Below are 23,829 nucleotides of genomic sequence, written 5' to 3' on the forward strand. Positions count from 1 at the left end.
AGGAGGAGGTGTGTCCACACTTTTGACTGGTGCTGTACACTAACCCTTAAATATCAAAATGGTCTAGAAAGGAAAGGTCATGTCAAGAAGCACTCACGTTTGCTCAGGATGCTCAGTGTCAAACAGTTTGAGTCTTGGCATTAACAGTAAAGACAATAAAGCTGTGTTATTGCCTTTTCTGACTATACAACAAACAGGTGGTATTTCTCAGCAATATAACAGACTAATATCAATCAATATCTACAGCCAAACAATATACTTTGTCAAGGGCAAATAAAGCGTTATGACAGTCAAACATCGTCCCACAACTGAAACTGGAGGGAGGTAATTAACTCTGGCACCTGATTGAAGAGAAGGGATAAATATGGAAAAATATTCCCTATGCCAAGTACGGACAGCCTGAGGAGGCAAGGACAGGTGGTGTGTACTTTAGGATTCGGTCTCACCTAAATACGTCAGCGACTGTGCCTAGTGTGAGGAGCAGTCCTCCCCTCATGGCCTTCCTCCATCAACCTCTCGGAGCTGGTGACTGTCTCACACCTACCACTCCACCACAGGAGTTTAACCCTCTACTCTCCACCGTCCTGTCCCACTCACACTCCCTACAAACACCTAGATGTCAAAGGAAGTGTACTAAAAAACATTAAATCCTCACTGTGAAGCTAAAATATGCACAACATATTGGAAACTACATTTTTAAACATCAATTGATTTTCCAGCATTGTATTATAGACTGGAGAGAGGCAATTTCTGCAGCATCGACTGTTATCAAATTTAATCAAGGCTCCGGAGACAAGCCACCCATTTGAAGACCACCGGTCCCCAGCTGTAATACTGTTTGCTTAATAAGGTTGTGGGATTCAATTAAACTTGATTTCATGAGAAAGGGGCCAAACAGGGGAGAAGCAATTCAATTTCATGTTCTAGAGGCTGAAGAATGCAGGGGCCGCGGAACGAATTGAGCGAAGGCAGGACTTAGTCCCCAAATCTGTTTAGCACACAAAACAGAATAACATGCCCCTCAGCAAAGCATGTGTGTTACACAGAGCGAAGGAGGCTTTAGATTTAGGTCTGAAAGGCACCAAGGCAAACAAATCAATACAAGGTCAATGTGCCTGAAAGGCTAGCTAGGTTAATCCCACAAAACAAGCTCAAATATAAAACGATAAATAATAAGAAGAATATGTAAAATGCTGTCCATGGGACGAGTTAATCATATAGAAATGAGCAAGAATGGCAGAGAAAATGTCAAGAGGTGACTGGAGGGGTGCATAACAAGTACAAAGAACAAGGCAGGCTTTTTTTTTTTAAAGATGCAGGCTAGCACTAGCAAGCAGGCAGAGCGGAAAAAGGTATACATACACTGGGGATAGGGATGACCTGGACCTGATCACACTGAGAAACAAAATCACACAGAGAGGAAGAAAGAGGAAAGGAGTGGGGGAAAGAGAGAGAACAAAAAAAGATGAACAAAACACCACAAATACATGGGGACTCACATTGATAATGTAACCAGAAAAAGCTAACACAGCTAGCTACTACGGCTAACAGTACGCTCCTGCTAGGCACTGAAGAGACGCAATAAACAAGCCCAGTAAAACGATTCCCTTCACTTCAAGGTTCATCAGGTTTGGATGAATATATGCACCTCTTGTTTAAAGAGAAGCAGGTCAGCTCTGACCACATGTGCTTGTAAAATGGTGGGACATTCCGCTGCAAAACGCGAGTAAACACTAGAGGTAATGCGATCTGATTTTAGGCCCATTTATAGCTGCCTGTACCTGACTTGGCAGCGGGCACACATGTTTGTGGAGGAGCGCGCCTTTGGTGCCTTTCCATGGGCAGAAGGTATGCCATACACCACACACACTCTGGGTGTGTGTGTGTGTGTGTGTGTGTGGAGGGGAAGAAAAAAAAGAGAGAGAGAGAGAGAGTGAGAGAGAGAGAGAGAGAGAGAGAGAGAAAGAGAGAGAGAGAGTGAGAGAGAGAGAGAGAGAGAGAGAGAGAGAGAGAAAGAGAGAGAGAGTGAGAGAGAGAGAGAGAGTGAGAGAGAGAGAGAGAGAGAGAGAGAGAGAGAGAGAGAGAGAAAGAGAGAGAGAGAGTGAGAGAGAGAGAGAGAGAGAGAGAGAGAGAGAGAGAGAGAGAGAACAAGGCAATCTATCACTTGAGACATATATAAGACACTTTATTGTGATAGAAGAAGCAGCAGTTTCACTGAAGTGGGAGTGTGTTTGTGGCAGTGAGAATATTTGAAGGGGTGTGTTTGGGTCGTTCTCTTGAAACCACCTCAAACCACGTCCATAAATATGAGTGTCACAATCATGCCGAAAAACAATATTCATAATTAGGGCTAGCCTTAAAATGTAAATAACTGTAAACATTTGTAACGTTGCTAAACCGTATTCATGAGCTTCATCTTTCATTCGTGTTTATAACCCCAACAAAGGGTTAAAGGCTTATGTGCAATGTTTCACTGGTAGTGTTTAAAATGATAATCCTTCAACATTCATTACTGTATTTTACTAAGTTGATTTAGACCCCTAGGTCCCCTAGACTGAACCCCTCAAGTGTAAACCAAAACAAAAACAAACAAAAAAAACATCTGGGGTTGTTGTAGACAACAGAGAGACTACAAATGTTGAAAAGCATGAACCGAACCGAGGAAGTTGCTCTATTCCCGCTCCATAGGTTGGTAATATTGACCTATTTTTGCCGTTTCGGATCACTTAAGGTGGAAACGTCTCCAAACTCAGGAGACGGCTAACTGCATTAGCGACAGAGCTACAAAACTAAACACCTCGAGTTACAGATGAGTTTCTGTGGTGATATAAACAGTAAACAAACACTTTGTAATAAACAATAAACAATTAACACTTCAGAAGCGTACAGACGGCAGTCATTTTCCTCAACAACTCACCGTTCCACCTTAAAAGACACCTTAAAAGACTAAGCAGCAGCTCTATGAAAGAGTCAAACAAATAAATACAGTGGAGTTTGAGTTCCTAACTTGTGTTTATTGAGAGTCAGAAAACATGTTATTTCTTACTAATTGAAGGAATAAGGTTTAAAAGACCGTTGCCCCCCCCCCCCCCCAACGGTGTTGGGAAACTCTAATAGGCGTCTTGCCTGTGATGTAGATGGTGGACAACAACTCTAGAAGCTGCACTTAATTTAATGTAAAATGAAGAAAAGGTGTGTTGTTTTTGGCTGCAATCATTCAATGTACAGTGGGACATCTGTGAACAAATGGCCCAAAGATCCCCAAATATCCAGAAAATGGACTAAATTTGTCCACTTTAAACGGGCACTTTGGAAAGGACCATCCGCTCACTCCGTTATCTGTAGCTCATTTCACTGGCGCTTTTCCAACAATATGGGCATGTAAGGACACCAACGAAAGGTGTTCAAGAGCCTCTGTAACATGGAGGTAAACAGGGTAAGGACACTCACTTCGCCTGTTTTAGTTGGTGTTAGTTAACGTTAGCTTGACTCGCTAAACTCGGTGCTCAGATTATACTCGGCTACGTAGCTGCATTACGGAGGTTTATAGTGTCGGATGAATTCGAGTTCGACTTCGATCACATTTACAAGAATAACGGTGCCTCTAAATTTGAGTTTAGCTTATTGCTAGGCTATTGTCATGAATAATGTTGGTTATTTAGCTAGATACTGTCATAACAGTCGGTCATAACGGTGTTTTACCGCGGCGTTGTTCAGCTGTTGTCCACCAGTGACGTCACGGTCGCGTTCGAGAATTTCCGTAGCGAGCTCGGGTTTTTCCGTCAATTTAATAAAATTGTCAGTTTTAAAGCAAATTAATCTGCTATTTTCATTTTAATTCATACTTATATCTGTCAGTAACTACAATAATGTGGAATATTCATGGAGGTCCATTAAGTGGTGCTTAGCCTTTAATGCTGTGTTTTCCCTCAATCGTAGGTGTTTTTAAGATTGAGAATGAAATATGAACTAGTCCATTTAAGTGAAAACAAGATGAATTTTTAAATGTATTTTTCAGGTTTGTTTTAGTTACAGCATCAGACATCAGGGTTTAGACAAAACAGAGAAATGAAATTTTAAACCTTCTAATTTTGGTCATGTTTTTTGAGAATGGCCCATTTGTGGGAGTTGGTGTGTTGAGAGTTTATGTGTGAGTGTGTGTGTGTGTGTGTGTGTGTGCGGGGGCGGGCTGAAGAATGTGTGTGTGGCAAAGCATGCCCATCATTTCTTAAGCTGGATAGTAAACAGCACAGCAAGTTCACTGGGTTCGGAACAGCTGGAAAACTTTGCGGTGTGGACAGAGACATTGAGTGCACAGAGTGTACACACTCTGCCGGAGCTCACAAACAAGGAACAGGAGGAAGGCAAGACGAACGGACAAGAAGAGCTCATCGCCTCAGGAGGGTGTCAATAAGAACTCGCACATCGGCATCAACTGACGTAGTAGTCTCATGGGTTCTTAATGAGAACACACACCAGGGGAGAACCTGAAGTTAAACTGTTGCTCTTTGATTGCTTGTAAAACCCTGCAAAACCTGACCCTAATTTGCTGTACTCACTGTTTTCTTAATGTCCAGGGTATGATCAACATACAAGCAATAACTGCTAGCTATCATTATCTAACAAAAACGTTTCTGTCTTGCGCAAGAACCGCGTGTGCTCTCCACTTGTGACACACAACTGTATGCCTGTTTAAAGTCTTTGTAGGAACTATTTTCTAACATACGCTACATCCACTGACAAACAAGCTCCCTGTTGTCAGTCAGAAATGTCAGCAAGCTCACCGTCTCCCCCTGCTTTGCCTTCGCTGGAAAATCCAGACCATGTTTTCATGTTTCCACCCGAATAAGTCTATACTCCCACCCACGTTTAACTCAGTCACATTTTCCCAGATGTTTTTGTTATGAGATCATGACTAACCTAACCATGCTCCACCCACAAATGCATACTTTAGCAGCAACTGTTGCTAGGTTAGACAAGCTTTACAGATTGTTACCAAAAGAGAGCTTCATTGAGTCACACAGCTGGGGTTTAGTTTGATTATTATTTTTGTAGCTGTTTAACTGGGCATTATCAGGGTAGAACAATGTGGTGCTGTTGTTTACAATCTATTTTCTATTCGCTATAACAGCAACGGTTAGAGGGGAATCACACGCCCAGCAGAAAACCTGACCGAAACGTGCGAATCAACAATTATATTACACCAACTCTGACTAATCCCAGTCCTGTTCACAGAGTTCTTAACATAAAAATGCATTTAAAAATATATTTTGCTGAAAAAAAATGATTGCAAATTTTAAATCAAACAACAGCAAAGATTATGAACATGATTCCAAAGTTGTATCATATAATACACACAATATGAATAATAATAGATATGCAACAGGTGTAAATACATAGTACAAGAGTCAGTAAAGTCTGTACTTCTCCAATGCTGCATGCAATAAAGCTGTAATATGTTTGTTCAGCTCAGAAACAGTAGAACAAATAGCAGCAGGTTTACCTTCGGAGAGCCACCATTTTCCTCGGCAGGTGGAGGCAGGCTGCAGGTTTTGTTGTTTGCAGCCGGTGGGTCCACATTGTAGTTGCGGAAGCAGCAGAAGAAGGGACTAAAGATGCTCCTGCTCCGGTGTTTCTTTAAGCTGCTGTTCGACTGCGAGACTGGGGTAGAAATCACACACACACACACACACACACACACACACACACACACACACACGCTGGTCACTGCAACGCCCTTAACATACACCACTCAAAAACATCTGGAAGTTCACCTTCTTTACCCTGAAACTTTAAACGCAGTTGTCTCACATCTGCTTCGCTGACTCCAAGAAGGCTGTAACTGCAGAGTGAAGGTGAAAAAAAAAAAAAAAACAAGCTGTGGAAGAGTTTTCTATTGGTCGAAACAGCACCCTCACATGACAGCCATACTACACAAACATTACCTTCTGTATTAGCATATACAGAACGTTTCCACGGCAACCCCGTCACCTTTGCCCCATTCGCTTGCATGTTTTCTCTCTAAGCCGCACGTAGCACAGCTGCTTATATACACGTTATTAAGCGTGTAGAGGAGTGCAGCAGTTACGCAACTCACACAAGAAAGAAAAGACTGCTCCGAAAATAAACTTGTCTACAAATGAACATTTGGCAAAAGCAGAGTCAGAGCCAAACAAAGGACATAATTTCCCACCAGGTAAACATCTAAAATGATGTTCAAACACAGCAGCTCAAGATGCAATAACTGAGCTGTGAACAGTTTTACTAACGCACCTATGTTTCTGGTTCTGAAGCAGGGGAATATCACGACAGTCACAAGCAGCCAACACTGAAATCAAGACTTCTGACCGAAGACGCACACGCAGCCGAGTCTCCTCTCTCTACGTCAGTCGGATCTTCGTTTACCTCCCTCTGACGGAAGGAACATTAACCTCAATTACATGAGAATAGGTGCGCGCCGATTCCCTGTGCTGAAATGAAAGAGCATTTCCAATTGCTCATTACGATGGAGGAAGTGAGTAGTGAGAACATCGGCTCTGCAGCGGTGGCAGCATGCGGCGGCCACAGGAACTGTGCAGCCAGGGCTGCAAAAACAAAAACAAATATTTCTACAGTTGCATCACTGTGTTTCTCTCCAGCTATAGCCTCCTGGGAAAAATAGAAAGAACACCAATACGGATTGCATACCCTTTCTTGCATATCATGACATAAGCAGTGGCAAGCGTTACAGCTAGGGGTTGAACGATCACTAAAGAGGTCACGTGTTTTCTTTCTGACTCTGTCTTTAACACTGCTTCATCGCTGGTGAGTACCATACACCACCTCAAACATTCAAATCCACACATATTTCAGATTCCTGGATGTGCCAAGGTGTTCCAAAATGAGTGTAGCGACAGTTCTATAACTACACACACTGTTTTAGAATTCACTAATACAGCACCCATCAAAAGTGTGGACACACCTCCTCCTCCTCATCAGTGATTGGTGGAGTGGAGCTAGTCACTGTATAGAGCTGTGTACCAGCCCCTACCTCTGCACAGCCCCAGTTACAGTCTCAGACACATTCAGAAGGGAGCGGTTCTACAGATTAACTCTCGATGAGGCCACGGCCGTTCACTGAAAACCGTTCCAGGTGACGACCTCATGAAGCCGACTGAGAGAACGGAGAGAATGTGTGAAGCTGTCGTCAAAGCGACAGGGGGCTACTGTGAAGAGTCTAAAGTATAAAACATAGTCTGCTTTCTCTAACACTTCTCTGTTTACTACATCACTCCATATGTGTTCCTTCATAGTTTTAATGTCCTCCACATTCATTTACAACGGAGAAAACAATAATAAATAAACATTGAATGAGATGTGTCCAAACTTTTGACTGGTGTTGTACATTCACAACATGTGGAAAACGGCCCAAAAACAAAGGAACCCCTCCCTGAGTGGGCGTGTCCAAACTTTTGACTGGCGCTGTAGGTTACAATAGAGTTGGCTCCAATCTCAACCACGACGCTGAAGTATTATTCTCATCATCTCAGAAGCACGGAAGCTAAAGATTGAATAGACTCGCGTCTATTAAAGAGGTCTTAGATGAAATTAGACAACGAATCATTTAAAAACACTGGACTGTACACTGACGGCTTCCTATTTCTGCAGAGACTAATTGAGACCTGCATGCCATCGGCTGGTAGGATCCAGTGGTTGCCTCTTAAACAGGGAAATAATATCTGATTCACTGCGGTGTGAGTCCTTATGCATTTCAATGCCAGGCAAGTGAGACTTCCCCAAAATGACAGTGTTGGCTTTTAACACTAAAACAGAGCGTATGACCCTGTTTCCCTATGGAATATTTTACTCATCTCTTCAGTTAAGTATCTAGAAGAACCTATGCCAGGTTTCATTACAGCCAGGCTACTTTACGTTGACCTGTAATGGGTTAAATTGGCCTGAAGCAGATTGTGTTGCAGGTTGCCTCGAGAGCCACACATACTTGCTGGCACAGTAGCAGGTTTAAACCGGGCACATGTAACAAAGCAGCCAGCACTGCTTGCCTTTACTATGATACCATTCATCACTGACAAACGTCTCCACTGTTTAAGCGCTATTTAATCAATGGTAAAGAAATGTCACATATTCATCCTTTCATTCTTCCGTGTAAGGGCAGGGAATATAATGAAGTCACCACACCCCTGTAGCTCTTACAAAAGCAGATTTAAGCCTCTCATTAATTCGTTTGTTTAGGGATTGATATTTCATACAAGAAGACAAGCCCAAGTAGGTTTGCACGTCCTTTGAGAGGGAAATATTTACATTTCAAAAGGAGGCACCTCGTTTAACATTTCAGTCAGACTACACAATGCGTCTGTCCACCACGCACACGTATCACCACCGTGGATGAGCTCAGGCCAATCACAGTAACATTCTACCTGCCTGCTGAAGGAAAAGACATGGCATGGCAGGGGGTATTAATAAAACACATGCTTTTACATTCTGTACAACAAACAAATATTGCAAAAACATGATTGGATGATCTCAAAAAACTGTACACTTGGTCTATACGCAAGAGAAAGAGATCAACAGAAAAGATCATTAATACTCCACTCTCTGCAGATCAATCATTGAACCATCTAATTGATACAAATTCAGGGTCACGCTCTGGGTGACTGTCTGTGAGGAGTGTGGTGTGTTCTCTCTGTGTCTGTGTGGGTTTCCTCCGGGTGACTGTCTGTGAGAAGTGTGGTGTGTTCTCTCTGTGTCTGCGTGGGTTTGCTCCGGGTGACTGTCTGTGAGAAGTGTGGTGTGTTCTCCCTGTGTCTGTGTGGGTTTCCTCCGGGTGACTGTCTGTGAGAAGTGTGGTGTGTTCTCCCTGTGTCTGTGTGGGTTTCCTCCGGGTGACTGTCTGTGAGAAGTGTGGTGTGTTCTCTCTGTGTCTGTGTGGGTTTCCTCCGGGTGACTGTCTGTGAGGAGTGTGGTGTGTTCTCCCTGTGTCTGCGTGGGTTTCCTCCGGGTGCTCCGGTTTCCTCCCACGCTCCAAAATCACACGTTGGTAGGTGGATTGGAGACTCAAATGTGTCTGTAGGTGTGAGTGTGTGAGTGAATGTGTGAGGACTGGCGCCCCCTCCAGGGTTTGTTCCCACCTTGCGCCCAGTTATTCTGGGTAGACTCTGGACCCACCGCGACCCTGAACTGGATAAGGGTTACAGACAATGAATGAATGAATGTTATTGCTTATACATCCAAACAAAAAGTCAGTTATACACATCTTTTTTTTTTCATTTTTAAAAAAGCTTAATCTAATTTGTGATTTTCTTCAGATCTAATGAAACTCATTTCCTTGATTTCCTATTCTTCCAAAGTGTTACTATTAGCATTTCCACTGCAGCAATGACGCAGTATCTGTTACAAAGGTAACCACAGGTCAGCACAAGATGAGGTCACTACACAGTTTATTGATCTACAGGATGTCTTCCAATGTAGTCACAGTCAATCAGTCACAACCCTGACCTCATCCAGCTATAAGGGGGACTGACAGCCATGAGTAAACTTATTGTCGTATTGTACTTTGTTTTGATGAATATCCTGAAATCATTAAAGGCTATAAATCTTTTAGTAATCCTCCTGAATCTATGCTTTTTATCAGAATTGCACAAATACATTACTGGAGCCTATAGAGCAAGTAGAACACATTTATACACTTACTGCACCCTGGGTAATGAGCTGAACACCAATCAATCCACAGAAGAAGCATTGATAAAGTGATGTCATTCAATCCATAGAAGTGAAATTACTTTATATTCTCAGGGGGAAAATGTAGATGAAACTATTTAGCCATACTTAGCATTTAAGCCCATTGTGGCTCGCTCACTGACTGGGCTTCAACTATTAAAGGGGAACTTTCCTGGGTGCAATGTGAAATAGGAGCTTGGAGTCAAATGTACCATATCCCACAGGATAACATCAGCCTGTTGCTTTTGTACTTCTTTCATTTACAGAAACCGATGCTGGCGAACATGCCCCTTTGTGGGTGAGGGTGTTAACTGGGTGTTGCTGAAGACTTTGTTAAAACAAAGCAACACGATATGCGCTGCATTTTAGGAAAAACAAAATCAGAACTTGTCGGGGGAACTCCCTGTGATGCCTCAGTTCTGACAGGATCCAAATACCATCAGTTTAAATCGGTCACAAAATCTACAACACCAGTTATATTTACTATTAAAAAGCCACCGATGAGAAAACCCAAAAATGCATATTTCCTGTAAATATCACATGATACAGTTATACAGTGACACACTGGAAAACAGTGAGAAAACTGGGTTTTATCAGAGCCACCCAGCTCTGTATTTGATTAGTTTTGTCTTCATGCTGTGCAAATTAACAACTCCATAAGCTCTCTCTGCTCTGCTAACCCATTCTGAGGTCTTAATGTTTTGCCCGCCAAGGTTGCCAACCCTCCGAGGCAAAATAAGAAAATTCAGTTGGGAGTGAGGGTGCAGGAGAGAGGGAAAAGGGAGGGAAGGGGCGTGGAGGGCAGCAACCAGTGTGAAGAAGGCTAGGCCGAAACCCGCCTTCTAACCACCCTCTGCCTTTCAGCACCACCACTCAATACAAACAGTGCTTTCTCCCTGTCACAAACAACACTGCTGGAAGTTTGGTGCTGCCAGACACACAGGCGCGCACACACACACACACGCTCTTGCCTAAAAACATATTCTCTGGCTGGCCACAGGAATGTGGCTGGAGTCAGCTTGCATGGTAATGCCATCCTCTGCTTCTCTGTCTGAGCCGGAGGATTACACTTCGTTGCTAAATGTTAAAGTGCAACGTTTTCCATTAAACCCTCACGCTGCTGAACAAACAGCGGTTAACGAGGGGGCTGAGAGCGTCGGGGCTTAACGCAGTCGTTTGTCAAGCAAAAGCAAGATACTGGAGGAGACACCAGGGTGAGAACTGACTTATGACTGCTTTAGTGAAGCAAGTGATGGAATCCACGGAGATGCGCCTAGAGGGATCCATGGGCTGCGGAAAGCTCTGGTTTTTCGTAAACAAAACAAAAACAGTAATTTTTACCCAGACACTGATTATAGGACGAAGCTGCAAAAAGAGATCCTAAGCTACATGCCTTTTCTGAGCTTGGTCCTTGTTGTGACGGTTGCTGTTTTCTCAGTGTAGTCACAGTGGGCTGCTTAAGTGGAAACTGACATTAGAATCTGCAGCGTTGTGTTCAATGGCAGCATGTTTCCCACAGTCTGAGAAAGAGGTAATCTGATGCTGGGCTGTCACATGCATGGGCAGGGCCTCTCGGGGCCTGAAGGAGAGGAAACTCAGGAAATTCCTCACATTCCTGACAGGAAGAGATAATAACCCTCCGACCCGCAGCGGGGAAAAAAATGCCCATCGGAAAAGAACCCCCGACCGTGCCTCTGTTACAGAAGGGAGCGCTGTTGACGGTCCAGTTACAGAAGTGAGCAGAGAGCGGCGGAGAAAACCGACGAAGAGCCAGAGCCGGAGAGACAGAGGATCACAGAAAAACAGACAGTGCGAGAGAGAAATGTAAAGTGGCAGGTTGTGGCTGCATGGCAGTGAAGGTGTAGGGATAGGTGAAGGCTCTGCTGCGGTTTAAATAATTCAGATGGAAACACTGCTGGCCCTCGGTGAGCACCCACAGAGCTTTATGCAGTGAGAGATGCAAAGGGACTGAGGAGGTCGACCACGGCTAGGGAGCCAGGACTCTTTATATACCACCAATCGGGTCGCACCGTTTAGGTAACAGAGCAGTTACAGAGGAAACTGTTCATGGAAATGTGACGACCCCTTTTTTAAGAACGCTGATCCGTAGCCTAAAAACTATGCAAACTGTTGTTGTGGTTAATTCAGTCAATTAAACAACCATTTGCAAAACACAAAGCTAGACACTGTAAAGTCCTCGGGTCGAAGGTAATTGGCTCTGAACGACCGCTCACTCTACTCTGACATGTTTCTCTATACGTTAGACAGTGAGCAGCTGACCTGTGGATGATGTAAGACAGAGGACATCACTGAGGCAGACACAGAACGCTCTTCACAGTCTAGTGTTCTCAGTATGTCTAAGTACGTCTTTCACATTTCTGTTTGTGTGTAATCAGTATCAGAGCGCTAGTATTTTACGCTGAAGATAACATGCACTTAGATTTAATAGCAGCATGACGGTGAGTGACTAATCTCCAGCACAGAAGAGTTCTCAACCATCATTTACCAAATGCAGTCACTAGGGTAGTTCACTCACATGAACACAGGACATGGCACATGACAAGACAAGTCTACATTTTCACATTCCAGCTCTTTTAATAACAGCATTAGACACGTGAGATTAAAAGATCGGATAAAGCATATTCTCAGACTCCTGTAATAAAACACCAAACATCTTCTACGTTATAAACAAGGATAATAATATACTACATGAAAGATTATTTTGTAGAAATAAAAGGGGATTTAAATTGCAATCATTTCCTATGAATTAAAGTCCAGGTCTGTTTTTCTGAACCAAGGAGATCAGACATTTTTTTCTGAGCGCAGAACGCAGGCCGTCAGTTTTAACTGTGGGTTAACTTTCATTGTTCTAGCTGTTGTTTGCAGGTTAATGTCCTCATTTAAACGTTGTTAAGCCACTGCTGCAGCTCTGGCCTCTTTCAAACTGCAATTTCAATATTCATAATGTTACATAGTGTGGCTTATACAGAAAAACACTCATTATTTGCGTTCATTAAAGTTGTTGGGATGAAAAAATTACTTCCAGAAATTTAACAAACACCTTTTTAAGACCTACTCCAGCTTTAAGGCATTAATTTGATTATTTGAGATTTAACTTAAAATAGTAACATTCGATGTTTAAAATATATTTGTTTATCTGTTTGTTTATTTACTCATAATAATATATTTAGGTCATTCGAAGATGATTAAAAAGTAAATAATAATAAAATTATACACAGTGTATTGTATCACTCTCTAATACATATCTAGGGAGGTCACTTGACACCAGAGAGTAGTTTATTATCTTATTATTAGCGTTCATTTTAAAATCTTATTTTGGTTTCTTTTATTTAAAATGTTAAATGTTTTTCTTATTTGAAAGTTCCACTTTGAGTTTTTAAATCTGCACTGCATGAGCTGTAATATTATAAAGTAATAACACTAACAGGGCGTCACGTTGGTGCAGCAGGTAGTGTCTCTGTCACAGCTCCAGGGTCCTAGAGGTTGTGGGTTCGAGCCCCGCTCCAGGTGACTGTGAGGAGTGTGGTGTGTTCTCCCTGTGTCTGCGTGGGTTTCCTCCGGGTGACTGTCTGTGAGGAGTGTGGTGTGTTCTCCCTGTGTCTGCGTGGGTTTCCTCCGGGTGACTGTCTGTGAGGAGTGTGGTGTGTTCTCTCTGTGTCTGCGTGGGTTTCCTCCCACACTCCAAAAACACACGTTGGTAGGTGGATTGGAGACTCAAAAGTGTCCGTAGGTGTGAGTGTGTGTCTCCCTGTGAAGGACTGGTGCCCAGTGATTCCAGGTAGGCCCCAGACCCACCGCCACCCTGAACTGGATAAGGCTTACAGACAGTGAATGAATAATACTAATATCTACAATTATTTACTGTACCTATTATTAATACGTATTCATTTTAAATCTTTACAGAATAGTTGCATGTCCTAAATAAACCTTAAAAAACAGAAGTGTGAAAGGAATTAAAATAGCAGATCACAGTAAGAAGTCTGCTGTAGCTGTAGTGATCAATACTGATTGTTCCCTTCCAGCTCTGTGTACTGTTTCAGTAAACTAGTCGATTCTGATGGGGCAAACAGTTAGTTACACAGTTTTGCTGAGCATTTCACTACAGCTACACTGGCAGCTGATCAAAAGCCTCAGGTAGCAGGGCATTCCTCAGTAAAAAGTAAAAAGTGGCGTTGGTTGGTGTATAACGCTGACACAGTAGTGTTATTTATTGTGTTTTGTTGTCCACTGTGTCCAATTCAAAGAGGCCTTTCCATCACACACAGAACTACACTACGTCTCAGGCCAGCCACATTAGATGTACCAAGTCCTTATGCCGTTCAGCAGAAACACAGCGCGTCCTCCTTGGCTAGATGGAGCCTGCTTCTCTCCTCCCGTCCCGTCAGAGTGCACCGTTCTGTATGGAGCTCCCAGCACCCCGAGGCCACGCAACTGCAGCTCAAGCATGAGGCAAGATGAAGGATGTGACAGGCACGGCGGAATTAGCTGCAGAGAGCTCGGCAAGAAAAAAAAAACAATGAGAGAGATCTGACTATCTGGGCTCGTTATGCAACGCGGCAGCAACCACAGCCCACGTAGTTTTGAGAGGAGGAGGTTCACAGAGAGAATGGAGGGGAGGGAGAGAAGGAGAGAAGGAAAAGAGAGGGAGCAGAAACAGTTGGTATAAAGAAAAAGGGTCTGTAGGGAGATGCAGCACATTGGGTTTCAGAGAAGAATGAGGAGAGCTGTGAACATGAATGTCATACACAGTTCATTTAGCGCTGGCTCGACCTCAACATACATGGGCTCCAAGAACAACCTCCTGAGGTAAAGTTTTACTAGAACGTGGACAATAATTTATCAAGAAAAACGCCACGTGAGTGCGGTGCTTAAAACGACACACAAAGTGATTAAGGCTGAAGTATCAGCTAATACAATTTACACGTGTCCATCGCTGAAGGAGCTAACATGTTTGTAGCTGAGTGAGTACACACTTCTCAAACCCGAGCCAACTGCAGAAGGAACATGATTCATTTTAATACGTTTCCCTCCAATCGAACCAATCTGAAATGCTCTGTTTACATCTCAGTTGCTGAAATATGCGGAGACCCTTTGATGTGGAACAAGTGGAAATCAGATATAATTATTTCTGGACTGTTTCAGTCTTACATAACAAACAAAGCAAAGGATGACGTTCTACCGGGAGTGTAAACAAGACCAAGGCTACACTCATTTTACAAGTGACTGGACAGCGAAAATGAGGATAACAACTCCACTGAGGTTTCTAAGAGCAGAAGAAATTAATTACAGATTAATGAACGATGACAAATCAGAATTCGAAAAATCGAAAGGACTTACAGAGTTAAAGATCCACTACGAAACGATGAAACAGGATTTCACATGTTGCGAAACTAAGGAACCAATCCCGTCAGCTGGCTGAGGCTTAAAAGTGTGGGTAAAGCGTGGTGAGGCTTGGGTGGAGGCAGAGGTTCTGAATGAACGCAAAGGTGTAGAGTTGCATCAAAAGTTTTAAGGCCTTGTTTTGGAAATGACTTCAGATTACATCACACTGACCTGAAGAAGAGAAATGAGCATTTATGGTTTAATCGATGGCCTGAGGGGGTCGTTAAAACCAACATTATTTATGAACAAGCTCTAACAAAGCCAAAGAAGACTAGGGATGCACCGATTTGAGAACGTCAGGAACCGTTTACTTTCATGTACACATCTGTTAATGGAAAAACCGATATAAATATTTGTAAAATCACATAAATCTGCTTTACAGAGACCCACGTTTTATATGTAAGGGTTTAGTAACAAATCTAAATATCGGTCAGGTACATCATTTACTTTCTGTGCACTGTTTTAGCGCACTACTTTGCCTGCTCCATTGCTGGAAGCGATCCAGGACCGCATAGGTCCATTCTTAAACACACGTAACTCAAGGGCAAGAAGCTAATGAAATTATTCAGGTGTGTTAAAGTGGGGAAACCAGCAAACCAGCGCGAAGAGCTGGGGGAACCGCGGGGCTAGAGGTGAGAAACACCGATGTTTACATTTATTCATTCAGAAGACACATTAGGCTCCATTCAATCTTCAGGTAAAAATGGCCCAAATCTGATCTATTTCTTCATACGTGACACAGATGTGTTGTTTGTGTGGCTGAGTGAACAGCAAAAAAAATCTAATTTGAATTTGAATTGTTTTTTTTAGATCAGAACTGAATCTGAGATTTTTAGATCAGATTTGATCACGAAATCAGACTTGGGCCATTTCTATCTGCCATTTTGTACAGACAGATAGATTCGGGCCAGTGTTTTTGGATTATGGTTTGACGTACTGTTTGCTCCGCTCTCTTACAACACACACTGCTGCGATCATTGTTTAAAAGTGGCCTAGTGCAAGTCTATAACTTTTCTTTGGGTTCTCTTTGCATTTTGGACACTGTTTGAATGCTTGAATCACTGGAACTAAGTAGGCTAATGCCTCCATTGTGCAACTGTCTGAAACATATGCATCCAGCTTCTTACACTGTCTGACTACATTGTCTTTATTTTATATAACCTCTGAACACAGTGTACAGTCTGTGTACTAAATGTCTGCTGACCACAAGACCTCTAATAAGAATTCTGCTCTAGCTCTACACAGGCAAGGTGTATTCGTGTTAAATATAATAAATCTTAAAGGACTCAAGAGGATACAGTCCTCTTGACATAGCTAATCAATCAATACAAACATTTAAAGTGTGCATTTATTCATACTTCTGGGCTGACAACAATGATCAATGTTTCAGTGTCCACATTCGCTGAAACTGATGCCAGCAACAATGCATCAGGTCTTGTTCACTTAAGAATGAGTGAGAACAATAACTTTGGACCCAACCTTTTAACGTGTGTACAGTGGGGCCGCCGTGGCCTAATGGTTAGAGAAGCAAGTTTGGGACCAGAAAGTGTTTGATTTCCATGACCCACAGGAATGGGGTGTGTGTATGTGTGTGTAAGTGTGTGTGTATATGTGTGTGTTGTGGGGAAACAACAACACTGTCACATCCCCCAACATCCATGACTAAAGTGTCCTTGAGCAAAGCACCATAGCATCAACTGCTCCTCAGGCACAGTGATGACTGACTTGTGGCACTTTTCCAACAACAAGGAACCAGAACGGTTCTAGTTTGAGAACTGAACTTGGAACAGTTCGGCACGTTTCCACCAACAGAAACTAGTTTGCGAACCAGGAAAGTTGTAAGCGTTATCCCCCAGTGAAGCTGGACACGGTCATTTACACCGTTTCATATAAATAAATAACAGGAAATAAAACAGGAACACGCTCCGTTTGTGTGTGTTTCTGGGGCTGTGTTTGACGCGACACCAGGCTCTGCGTTGGTTACGGTTCTCTGCTGTTCACAAGCTCAGCAGTAATTATAATCAGACACAGGATAAGATGTAAATATCCTACGCCAATCCATTAGAGCTTCACATAGGGCCCACCACACTCTCTTCCTACCTGCAGCCACCTGAATTAGGCCTGTATTCAGCTGCAGCCACATCCCCTGCTCATGACGCATCCTCGGTTCCCCTCTAAACGTGTAGAAACGCAGGCTACTTCACTGGAAATGACCATGGCTCCAAGAATCAGTTAAATGCGAAGGACACATTTCATTTCATACTGTACAATGACAATTAAATGCATGTTTCTTAGTATGGCCATAGTGAACACAGGCATTTCATTCGCAGTCAATTGCAGAGTGATTCATGCAATTTGTGTGTATTTCTCTGCCCTGAACTATTTTATATAAAATAAATATGTTTGTAAATATTATGAAATACATTTGCTCCACTGCTGAAAAGATGTATTTTATGGATTTAATGGTGAATGTTAAAATGTTAGATTTGGTCGATATTTCCTGCAGATATTTGAGGATGTATTGAACGCACTCTGCAAGAGCAGAAGATTTCTATTACGCTGAGGCACTTCTCTACAATGTGTATTTTATTTATTTCATTTCATTTCTCTATAATTGTAATCCAGGTGAATCTAGGTTCTTCATCAGCAGATATCTATGTGAAAAATATCAGATATCAGCACTGGCTCACAGATCCCACATCTGTGAATCCTCAAACAAACATAACTTAAGAGCACTATGCAAATGAAGCTTTCAAGCTCGACAGAGACTGGAGAACCCTACAGAGCCTCTGTGTCAAACGCCACTACAGTCACTATGGCGTTCCTGTGGAATGTGGCAGTGAGCCTCACTACAGCGGAGCACACTCTGAGAATCCTGAAGAGCCTGAACTTGACATCAGACCCGAAGAAAATGCTGATCCTGGCTTTAAATTTAGGTAGACACAACTTAAGCAGCGTTTAGAATTCAATTCTATTAAATTAATTTGTGTGGGATCAAAAATGACGTACAGGCTAAACATATAACTTACTGTTATACCGCGGATATCTCCTTGGAGGAATACGTCATCTTTGATTGAAGACAGGTGATTCAATGTCTATGAATCCACTATAAGAATTGAATTTACCTTTCTACACACACACACACACACCCCTTTTGGCCCATTTACACACTCTCCCTGGAGACGCACTCACCATTAAATGGAGTTCACCCTGGACTCTGAGGACTACGCAAGCGATCTGCTGTGTGTCCCCATGCAGTGAAGCATTTATTAAACGTCTGCCACAGTGGCTCTCACATTTTCTCTCAGATACATAAAGATTAACGTCTGTGATTTTCAGCTCTGTAGCTTATGGTAAAGGAATGCCCTTCGCTTTTAATGCTCCATGCTGTGAACACTTTTTAAAACCACTGCGCACACAGGTTATCTAATAATCTGTTTAATAACTGACATTACTGACGTGTCCACACTGATTAAAGGTTAAAATAATGACGGCGGGTTATTTGCGTTCCGTCTCTGTTTAAATGCCTTCAGACCAGTTTCTTCTTTGCCGCCATTAAGCGAAGTCTTCTGTAGGAATCTATAAAGGCTCTGCTTTCGACAAAACAGATCTCAGTCAGCCTCTGCCTAACATACTTCAGCAGTGCTATTGATCTGTTTTGACAATCTCCTGTTTGCTGCCAGCTCAATTAATCCTCAGCTTGAGGACGAGGATTGTCCCGTGTTTAGTGCCTCCGATATACACGCATTTTGGAGCATAATGTGGGAATAGGACCCAGCTTGTACATGGTTGCTGATGGAGCCCCTTAATAATGTCACACCGGGGCCAAGCCCAGCCCAGTGTTTGATCCATGATGCAGAACCATCTTTCTACAGAGATACCCTCCTATAGAACCACAGTGCTTTACAGATAGCGCTAAAGCCAGGATGTCCCTGCAGTCCTTAAATGGCTAGAGCAGATGTGTTGGAATGAAACTCCACAGGAGGGTGGATCTCAAGGATAAGGGCTGGGTAAAACATATGTAGTTACATAGTCACGTGCAATTTAGAGTCAAAAAACAAACAGTGGAAACTGAGCTGATGATTCGCATGATCATTTCTGCATAAAAGCAATAACATATCTATTAAAACCACAGTCACAGATAATGATCATAAACGCAATATCAAATTAAAATATATAGAGAGATATTTATATAGAACTGACCTTGCACTATTTGATGAATATAAAGGATGGTGTGTTTTTATTAGGGATATAAAACCAATAATACTATTATAAGGCATTTATAGAAGCACTTCCTGGAAAATAGATGTGTTTACTGACAAATAGCAAGCAATTAAGAGAGAGAGAGAGAGAGAGAGAGAGAGAGAGAGAGAGAGAGAGAGAGAGAGAGAAAGAAAGAGAGAGAGAGAGAGAGAGAGAGAGAGAGAGAGAAAGAGAGACAGAGAGAGAGAGAGAGACAGAGAGAGAGAGAGAGAGAGAGAGAGAGAGAGAAAGAGAGAAAGAGAGAAAGAGATAGAGAAAGAGAGAGAGAGAGAGAGAGAGAGAGAGAGAAAGAAAGAAAGAGAGAGAGAAGAGAGAGAGAGAGAGAGAGAGAGAGAGAGAGAGAGAGAGAAGAGAGAGAGAGACAGAGAGAGAGAGAGAGAGAAGAGAGAGAGAGAGACAGAGAGAGAGAGAGAGAGAGAGAGAGAGACAGAGAGAGAAGAGAGAGAGAAAGAGAGAGAGAGAGAGAGAGAGACAGAGAGAGAGAGAGAGAGAGAGAGACAGAGAGAGAGAGAATATTTTCATATAAAATCGCAAACCAAACAAGTAAATGAGAGTTTCAATGGAGAAATGATAATGCATTAGGGTCAGCTTGTGATCAGACAAATCCTGGAACCGTGAGCCACACTCTCACACACACAAACACACAGATTCTCTCACAAGGGCGTCGAAGGCCCTTTTCCAAGCAGCTGCCTGTAGCTAGCTGTCGGCTTTTTCACTCAGTGCTCGAGCCACTGCTGGAGAAGTCCACCTACTCCATTTGGCCCAGATGGCCCCTGACAGGCCCGACTGCAGAGGGACTGCATCTCCCCCGCTAACCACTCACATCAGTGTCTCAGTGGCTACAGGTCCACTGGGCAGTCTGTAATTAACTCCTTCATCCGGGGATGAGACAGTAACAGCCTCAGTGTTAAAGAGTGGCACACACACTCCAAGCCCACTGGACACATCAGAACTTTTAAATATTTACATTAACTTTCAAATGCCCCAACTTATCTGATCATTCTGATTAAAATTAGGGCTATAAACCTCATATGTAGTGTCACTGCTGAAGCCCAAGGCTTAAAAAAAACCCAAAACAAAACAAAAAATAATTGTTTGTGATGCTCTACAGTGATTACAGCAATGTGACACTTGGTAAAACACTACTCAGTTTGGTTACACTGTGTACAACAGCTCGATTCCCAGTGTACAGCTCCTCCTTCACAGCTCTCGATGGATGCCTTTCTCAATGAAGACCCTAAAGCTTTAAGAAAGCTCTCAGATATTAATCCGTCACCACTTTTTTTGGACAAATCCATCCTGAAAAACTAAACAATTTAAAAAGCAAAGGAAATACAAACATCTCACCAGTGAGAGGCTGTTAACTACAATGTACTTTACCTAAAGAGTCTTACTTCACACACACACACACACACGGGAATTCACTCATTTGTATCATTTTCAATTATTTATTTATCATTGTTATCTTTCACCAATAGAAAGAAATGGAATTAATGTTTGGAAAATAAGTGAAATTTAAGAATAAAAAATGTTATCTTTTAAACAGTAAGTGCTCTGTTCCAGTCCCAGTGATTGGTTCAGAATGTTTTTGAACATTTGGACATATGTTCGAGGTCTTTGTTGATGTCAAATAAGTAAGTTACTTTTCTTCACTGCATGTATAGTGGCAATTATGGGGTCCAGTATCCTGTCCGGCTTGGTGCCATATCTATAAGTCACATACTGCTTTCCAAAAGTGTTTTTATTTTCTCCAGTTCCAAAAAGCATGTATACTTGACTCTATTTATGTAATAAGTCTATGACATCTGAAAGATGGTTTAGAGTACATCTTGCGCAAAAAGACTAGGGTACAGCCTGTGCATTCATTCATTATCTGTAACCGTTTATCCAATTCAGGGTTTGCGGTGGGTCCAGAGCCTACCTGGAATCATTGGGCGCAAGGCGGGAACACACCCTGGAGGGGGCGCCAGTCCTTCACAGGGCAACACACACACTCACACATTCACTCACACTCACACCTACGGACACTTTTGAGTCGCCAATCCACCTACCAATGTGTGTTTTTGGACTGTGGGAGGAAACCAGAGCACCCGGAGGAAACCCACGCAGACACAGGGAGAACACACCACACTCCTCACAGACAGTCACCCGGAGGAAACCCACGCAGACACAGAGAGAACACACCACACTCCTCACAGACAGTCACCCGGAGCGGGAATCAAACCCACAACCTCCAGGCCCCTGGAGATCTGTGACTGCGACACTCCCTGCTGTGCCACCGTGCCACCCACAGCCTGTGCATACATGTATAATTTTGTTCAATTATTTTATTACAAGAAAATAACAGGAAAACATCCTGACAGTGTCCCACCGCTCATCCCAGAGCTTTCTGCCACACATTCTTAAGTGAGGTCAGTGAAAGGCTATGACTGTCTAACAAAGCATTATCAATCAAAGAGCTTTTCTTTTCATTGAAATCTCACAAAAACCCGACAATCTCAGAGAGAACGATCCTGTCCTTCACAAAGTAGTAATTACAAACAAATTTAGAGATATTTACAAAAGCCCGGTTTCGGAAATGTAAACGATTAAAGAGAAGGGAAAGATTTAAGAGAGCATTCATTGAACAGGTTCTGACCCTAGTGAAGGTGGCAGGTCTGGATTGGAGGATAAAGGAGCTAGCATCAATATTTTAACAGAAGATCCACAAAACTACTTTACCTCTTGCTAAGCCTGGAGCATCCTGTAAACTACATAAATTACGTAAGTACTTGGTACTGAGTGTAAATCTTTTATATTATTAACAGATGGAAGAGAGGTCACGGGAGTAGAAAAGCAAAGTTCTTTATCGGTATCTCTCCAGCGAGCAGTTCTATCATTCTGTACCCAGCTAATCACGCCTTCTGTCTGAGGAGCTCAGTAGTACAACCCATCATCAGGACGTCCCAGTCCGTCTTTCTTATTAGATTTGGTCAACATTTTTAGAGCTATTCTGTGTTGAGTTTTTCAATGTTTATAGATTTAAAGAATGCATTGTCTAAATAACAGACTATCATCAATTCTGTGTAGAGCTGGAAGAGTGGGGATTGTATCTGGGGATGTTCTGTGAATTAAAGTCCAGGCCTGTTTTTCTAACCAAGGAAATCTGGCTTCAATTCTGAACTCTGAACGTACGTTGCCAGACTGTCATTTAGTTGTGGTTGTTGTCATGTACTCAGCAGTGTTTGGTTGCCTCTGTTTTGTGTAACTGTGCTAAATATAAGTTAAACATCCCCCATTTAAAACGTTCTGAGACATGGTTCTTGATCGTGTTAGAACCAGAGCTCTCGCGATTGGAAATCTGCAACCACTCCGACTGAGATTCCGATAAAAAAAACGATTCATCTTTGAGCCGTTCGGTTATTTTTATGAGTATCTCAAGTGGAAAAGTGGAAGTAAAATCTGAATAAGCAGAACACACAGTCTGCGTTTACAGCGTGGGGATGAAACATCCAGCTCAGACACTTCGTAATCTGATTAAGTTAAACTGCTCATCCTGTGATACCTGACAGACTTTAGTCGTCTGAGAAAAGTCGCCGTTTGGTCATAATGTGACATGAGACAAGCCGCCGTACTGTACTCCACTATATCAGATTATATCTCATCCTGTTAGAGAATGAAACTGCTTCACAACAAACTAAAGAAATGAAAGAGTAGGTGGAATAGCAAACCTACATCCTTTAAACTACAAGAGTACATTGATAATCACTGTGAATCCAAGCTTTCTATGAAGGATCACAGATCTGAAGCAGAAAGCAGAACTGCGATGTGAATGATACATACAGGAACAGCTAGGAAGCGAATAAAGCAGAAGCAAAAACAAAAAAAATCCTGACCCTGATTGGTGACTTTGCTGTTGGAGTCACAAAAATAAACAGGTTATTAACAGCTCCCATCCCACTGACTTCATCTGTCTCAACTCCACAACTCACATTCATATCATCTGAGGCCTTCCTGACTGCACTTGTATTTGTTGTAAAACCTAGAACAAAGAGTTTGAAGTTAACCTCATTAAAGTCCATCCATAATACATGGGGAGAAAATCTATAAACACACGCGAGAGCGAGGTGTTTAGAAACATGGCTTGTATCGTTTAGCCACCCTGCTGCACACAATGAAACCGATAGGGCTCTGAAAATAGCAGCATGCGACTTTGAAATATTCAGCGAGCGTGGACCGACTCCAAAGCCGGCGGGGTAAAAAGTCTCTTCGCCATATGAGGGACCGGTGTGCAAGACCTGAGGTTGAACAGATCCGATTTCTCAGAATGAGACCCTACAATCAGCCTTCGCATTTCCTCGCAGAACGAACTGGATTATGTAAACAAGACAAGGACTGATCCCAGATCAGCCAGTTGCGCTGAGAAGCTTGATACATGTGGACCCTGATTTAGAGGGGACACATTTC

General features: G+C 42.6%; 1 protein-coding gene across 2 annotated transcripts in view; it reads right to left on the reverse strand.

Annotated features, from left to right (window-relative positions):
• ctdspla (CTD (carboxy-terminal domain, RNA polymerase II, polypeptide A) small phosphatase-like a) overlaps positions 1–23,829 on the reverse strand; it is a 41,818-nt gene that overhangs the window by 13,114 nt on the left and 4,875 nt on the right. The window contains exons 2-3 of one of the 2 annotated variants that reach the window (XM_066676174.1): positions 5,504–5,661; positions 1,363–1,395 (exon numbers count right to left, since the gene is read on the reverse strand). In XM_066676174.1, coding sequence (XP_066532271.1) covers positions 1,363–1,395; positions 5,504–5,661 — 191 coding nt within the window. The remainder of the gene's footprint in view (positions 1–1,362; positions 1,396–5,503; positions 5,662–23,829) is intronic. The other variant, XM_066676182.1, reaches the window with a different exon arrangement.

This window comes from Hoplias malabaricus, chromosome 1, assembly GCF_029633855.1.
Source record: "Hoplias malabaricus isolate fHopMal1 chromosome 1, fHopMal1.hap1, whole genome shotgun sequence".
NCBI lineage: Eukaryota > Metazoa > Chordata > Actinopteri > Characiformes > Erythrinidae > Hoplias > Hoplias malabaricus.